General features: G+C 55.2%; 1 protein-coding gene across 1 annotated transcript in view; it reads right to left on the minus strand.

The window, feature by feature from the left end:
• The window catches only part of WARS2 (tryptophanyl tRNA synthetase 2, mitochondrial), a 14,490-nt gene extending 9,658 nt beyond the window's left edge, over positions 1 to 4,832 (minus strand). Inside the window, exons 1-3 of the mRNA XM_018574393.1 lie at positions 4,718 to 4,832; positions 965 to 1,219; positions 381 to 452 (exon numbers count right to left, since the gene is read on the minus strand). Of these exons, the coding sequence (XP_018429895.1) occupies positions 381 to 452; positions 965 to 1,219; positions 4,718 to 4,807 (417 nt within the window). The 5' untranslated portion in view covers positions 4,808 to 4,832. The remainder of the gene's footprint in view (positions 1 to 380; positions 453 to 964; positions 1,220 to 4,717) is intronic.
• Positions 4,833 to 5,781: the final 949 nt, after the last annotated feature.

The following is a 5,781-nucleotide window of genomic DNA, read 5'->3' on the forward strand; positions in this document are numbered from 1 at the left end:
CACGACGCCGTCTGTTGCGTCTGCACTTCGCCGCTTGTGCCGGGCCTTATGGCCAAGACCAAGGGAGATCTTCACACCGGGCCCAGCCATCGTCTCACACATTGGCACTTCACTTTTTTTATACATGTGTTTTCCTATAGGATGGAGGATGTGGGTCTTCGGACCTGCCCTGAAGTCTCGCGGGGGGATGTGTATGTGTGGCTGTTAGGTGCCTTCACCGTGACCCTTAGGAGAACTATGGGGGAAAACACTGACCCCATAGTTCTCTTTTAATGCATTTTTGCAATCAATATCACCAAAAGAAAACCTTCTCCGTATCTCTCGGGTTATCTTTAGTAATGACAAAGTTATTGCTGAATAAACCGGCCCATAGCAGAAATGTAAAGGTTACGGATCCGCGGCATGGACGTCACACAGCCGAGAACCCAGCCGAGCTCGGCGTGCTCCGGCACCTGGAAGGAGAACACGGCACGTTACCCACCGGGGGGAGAGAAGCCCGCCTTGTCCATAGCCAGCCGTGGTGGGCAGGAGCATTGTATCAGGAAATGTCAATACAACCGAAAGATTTGCACATCTGACCCAGGCTTACTAGATCCAGCATTACAGTGCAAGGTTATGGGGGCCCCCTGGAGCCTGGGGCCCCTGGAAACTGCCCTTATAACCTGCCAATGCAACCCCTCCCCACCCCGGCCATCTCAGTGCACCTTTCACCTGTTGGAGCCCCCCGTGTTTCTGGATATGGGGTCACTGGGCCAAACCAATGGATCTCCCTGGGGAGGGAAGGCAGGAAAGGCGTCAGTGGGCGGGGCTTGTGTTCCAACAGGCCAATAGATTCCTATTAAAGGTGAACCTCCCCCAGGATAATTACTGACATATAATATGGAAGTTTAAGAGTTTAAGTGTTTCCCCTTTAAGACCCGCCCCCTTGTCATCTCTCCCTCTCGCTCCCCCCCCCCACCCTGACCAGAGACTGCTGGAAGAGGATGCTCTTCTCCGGGTCTATCCCGCAGGCCAGCAGGCAGGCAGCCATGTCCAGGACACTCTCCCGTAGGGTGGCCGGGTCCTGGGGGACGGTGATGGAGTGCAGGTCCACAATGCTGTACAGCACCGAGCCGAAATCGTCCTGCAGCTTCGCCCAGCTCTGGAGTGCGCCCAGGTAGTTGCCCAGGTGAGGGATCCCGGTGGGCTGTATGCCGGAGAAGACGCGGGAGGCGGGACCCTGCAACAGGAGTAAAGTTAATACGGGACACCGAAGCGGTAGCTTAGGCCCCCTGTGTGGACCATCAGCGCTGGCTTCCTGGGCTCAGTTCCCCTAGTGCAGGGGTAGGCAACCTCGGATGCAAAGGGGGCGGGATGAGGCATCGCAAGACTGACAGTTACAGGCAGAGGCATGATGGGATTTGTAGTAGAGTGCCGAACACTACAATAGTGGCACCCGGCTGCTTCCACAAACCAAAAACCGCGCCGAAGACGTAGAGGATCGATAATCCTCCCGAAAAGGTTCTTTCAGGTCATCTGTGGTCCGTGTCCCCAGTGGGGAGGTTTCCCCTCACTTCCACTCCTCTGGGGACACGGACCGGCCCCTAAACACTCTGTTCCGCACACAAGGAAAGGGTCGGATCGAATATATCGAGAGCTAAAAGGGCCACACCGTATAAGTTGACAAACCGACGCGTTTCTGTTTCAGCTCCGCCTACTTCATCGGGGGGGTGGAGTTAGAGCCCTTGAAATGCGTCGGCAATGTATTGGGGGCGCTGCATGGTGAAGAGCGCTGCGCAAGGATCGGTCGAGCAAGTGAAAGGCAAGCAAATCCTCCCAGAGCGCCCAGGAGTAAAGAGAACCCGTCACCCGTACCCACTTCATAAATGTGATTTGATATTGATGACTGTGGTGCGGCCTAACTGTGACGCACGCACGCGGATGCGACGATATCTCCACCTTAGCAAACTCATTGTCTGTGAAGGCGCGGCGCCGGAGTACCGCGCCGCTATCCCCATCGCCCGCCCTGTGCTCGCACAATTTAAAAAAAACCTTCCCTGCTGAGCGCCCCCTCGTCTGTCGCGGCCGTCGCATGCGTCAGCTGTGTAAACATCCCTCGCAGGTCTATAGTCCGACGTCACGTGATGTTCTCGCCGCTTCCAGTCGCGTGTTCCGCTGCGGCGAGGAGACGGACTTGCCGTAATGGAAACACACGTGACGCCATCTTAGCGTGACACATAATTGATTATTTTATTCCCGATGTCGGAGCCGCTCCTCCTGCTGCATTCACACTGTGTTTCCAAGGTTCCGCTAGAGTGCAAGCTCTTGGGACCGGCCTGCCAGGACGCTATGATGAATGGTGATGTCAGACAGCGGGGGAGGAGGGGGGGGGGAGGCTGAGACGGAGAGATTGGCAGTTAAGCCAAACCGATTAACCCCCGCTGGTCAGGCCGGGCCCTGTGCGATGAGTCCCGGCTCAACTGTCACTGCAGGTCGGTCCTGTGCGCACTCATCGAGTCCCCATTCAACTGTCACTGCAGGTCGGTCCCTGTGCGCACTCATCGAGTCCCCATTCAACTGTCACTGCGGGTCGGTCCCTGTGCACACTCGAGTCCCCATTCAACTGTCACTGCGGGTCGGTCCCTGTGCACACTCATCGAGTCCCCATTCAACTGTCACTGCAGGTCGGTCCCTGTGCACACTCGAGTCCCGGCTCAACTGTCACTGCAGATCGTTCCTGTGCGCACTCATCGAGTCCCCATTCAACTGTCACTGCGGGTCGATCCCTGTGCACACTCATCGAGTCCCCATTCAACTATCACTGCGGGTCGGTCCTGTGCGCACTCGAGTCCCCATTCAACTGTCACTGCGGGTCGGTCCCTGTGCACACTCATCGAGTCCCCATTCAACTGTCACTGCAGGTCGGTCCCTGTGCACACTCATCGAGTCCCGGCTCAACTGTCACTGCAGGTCGGTCCCTGTGCGCACTCATCGAGTCCAGATTCAACTGTCACTGCGGGTCGGTCCCTGTGCGCACTCATCACCCCAATTTTCTTTGACCCCTGACCCCAATTTTCTTTGGGTTCCGCCCCCACAGCGCCATTCTCTTCTGGGCGAAAACAGCGACTCTGCAACATTCGCTGGTGAGGACGTTACGCGGATTCCTTTCGTAAAGTACATAGTGCACACTCATCGAGTCCCCATTCAACTGTCACTGCAGGTCGGTCCCTGTGCACACTCATCGAGTCCCGGCTCAACTGTCACTGCAGGTCGGTCCCTGTGCGCACTCATCGAGTCCAGATTCAACTGTCACTGCGGGTCGGTCCCTGTGCGCACTCATCACCCCAATTTTCTTTGACCCCTGACCCCAATTTTCTTTGGGTTCCGCCCCCACAGCGCCATTCTCTTCTGGGCGAAAACAGCGACTCTGCAACATTCGCTGGTGAGGACGTTACGCGGATTCCTTTCGTAAAGTACATAAAAAAAGATGGCTGGTCTACAGAGGGGTGCGTGATACAAGGTGACCCCCCCCGTATGGGAGGGGGATGGGAAGGGGTGGGGGGGGTGTTACAATCGCCGCTGTTTATATAAAGCGGACAGACCGCGGCTGAGCAATGTGCGCAGGCGGACCGCCGTCTGTCCATTCAACCTAGGTGGCGGGACCGTGGTGCGGACAGCAGGATACGCCCCCCCTCTGATCTGTCTGACAGGGGTGATTGATGGCGGTGCTCCCCCCAATGAGGGGGGAGGGGGGGCAGGAAGTGCCGACAGAGAAGCCGCCATCTACAAGGGGGGTGATTAATGAGTCTCACCTACCTGGGGAGCAGCCGATCCCGGCCGACAATTATCTCACCTCCTCCCCCGCGGTGATAAATCCGCCAAATTCAGTTCACTGACCGAGAAGACGACACCGGAGCCGCGCAGAGAGCACCACATGTACCAGCAGACCGACCATGACCAATCGCACCATACATTGGAGAACTACAAGTACCAGCATGCCCATGTATAATTATATAGAACTGCAAGTCTCTGTATAATTATAGGACCACAAGTCCCAGTAAGGACTGTATGACAGGTATAGTTGGACTACAAGTCCCAGCATGTCCCTGTACGATCATTTAAGGGTTGGAAATGTCAGCGTGGCTGGAATGGCTGGAAAGGGAGGACTACAGATTTCAGCATGCCCTTTATGAATACTATAGAAGGGCTACAAGTCTCATGACAACTACGGGAGGACTACAAGTCCTTTATGACCGTTATAGGACTACAAATCCCAGCATGTCCTTCATGAACATTATGGAAGGACAAGTCCCAGCATACCCGTTATGATTATTACAGAACAACATTAGAGGAGAACAACAATTTCCAGCATGTCCTCTATAATCAAGATAGGAGACTTGGGACTTGTAGTACTCCTCTAGTTGTCATGAGACTTGTAGTCCTACTATAGTGATCATACAATCTCAGCCTGTCCTTTATGATTATAGGACTACAAATCCCAGCATGTCCTTTATGATCATTATGCAAGGGACTACATGTCCCAGTATGTCCTACATGATTGTTATGGGGGACTAGAAGTTACAGCATAGATATAAAAAAAATTATCAATATGGAACTACAAGTCCCAGCATGCTCTCGCCAGCTGCAGATGACCCGATCGGTCACGCTGTGTCTTGGCGGTACAGAACAGACACAAACACACACAGCCCAGACCGCAGCAGGGCGTCGTGTCCGGTACCTGGGCCCCGGCATGGCTCTCGGTGCTCACAGCCCGGTGTCCTCTCCGCAACCGGAACACCACCGCACGCCGGAGCAAGGGCAGCGCCATCTTGGTGACGTCACTACGGCAGCTCCGAGCGGCCACACCTCCCTCCGCGCACCGAATGAGTCGTCACGTGAGCCGCCCAACAGCGGAGCGGAGAGCCTGAGGACTAGTGTAAGAATGATTACAATGATCGATATTGTCCCTCCTATATGAGTATTAATAATGGAAGTATCAATAATAAATGAAGTGTGGACACTGAGGGGGAATTATCAACACAGGAGCAGAATCTGCAGCAGTTGCCATGGCAACCAATCAGCTTCTCTCTTCAGTTTGTTTAGTTAAGCTTTGACAATTAAAAAAGCTGATCGGTTGCCATGACAACTGCTCCAGATGCTGTCTGCTCCAGGTGGGGTCCCCCCTGCCTTTGTTGTCACCCACTTCAAAGACAGCTCTGGTGGAGGTGTGCGGGGCCCCCCGGGCCGCGGGGTGGACGCTCGCCGACAAGGCGCACAGCTTACACTCATTAGGCCATTGGGCATGCTGCGGTGGTCTTTTCGCGCTCATTATGGATGCCGTGAAGGTCACATACAGGAGCGAGTCTGCGGGGTCATTATCCCATCAGAATAATCATAGCAACTGTTCCCCCCCAGGGAACGGGCCGAGTTCCTGGCTCCCATTAGAGGCACATGGACAGCGAGGGGTTCATCACGACCTAATTTAGGATATGCGAGAGCGCGGCGATGTGACGCAGATGAGACGATGTTCTTATTTCACGTTGCAGAGTGATCGGCAGTGGAAAAGCGGTGACGTGACTCTGCGGAGGAATCGCCGGCTCTGGACGCGGCGCAGTTATCACATGCGGTCGCTTTTCGGGATGATTTTGGCATTGGGGGGCTTCAGTCCCTCCTCGCCATAACTTGTCCCGCTGGGCAGAGGGGTCCCGAGGCGGGGGTGACACCCGGTGCGGTTACCGGGTGACACCCCGCAGTGACATCATCGTGCATGCGCATGATGATGTCACGCGCGGCACCGCTGTT

This window comes from Nanorana parkeri, unplaced genomic scaffold (assembly GCF_000935625.1).
Source record: "Nanorana parkeri isolate BGI_ZX_2015 unplaced genomic scaffold, ASM93562v1 scaffold2926, whole genome shotgun sequence".
NCBI lineage: Eukaryota > Metazoa > Chordata > Amphibia > Anura > Dicroglossidae > Nanorana > Nanorana parkeri.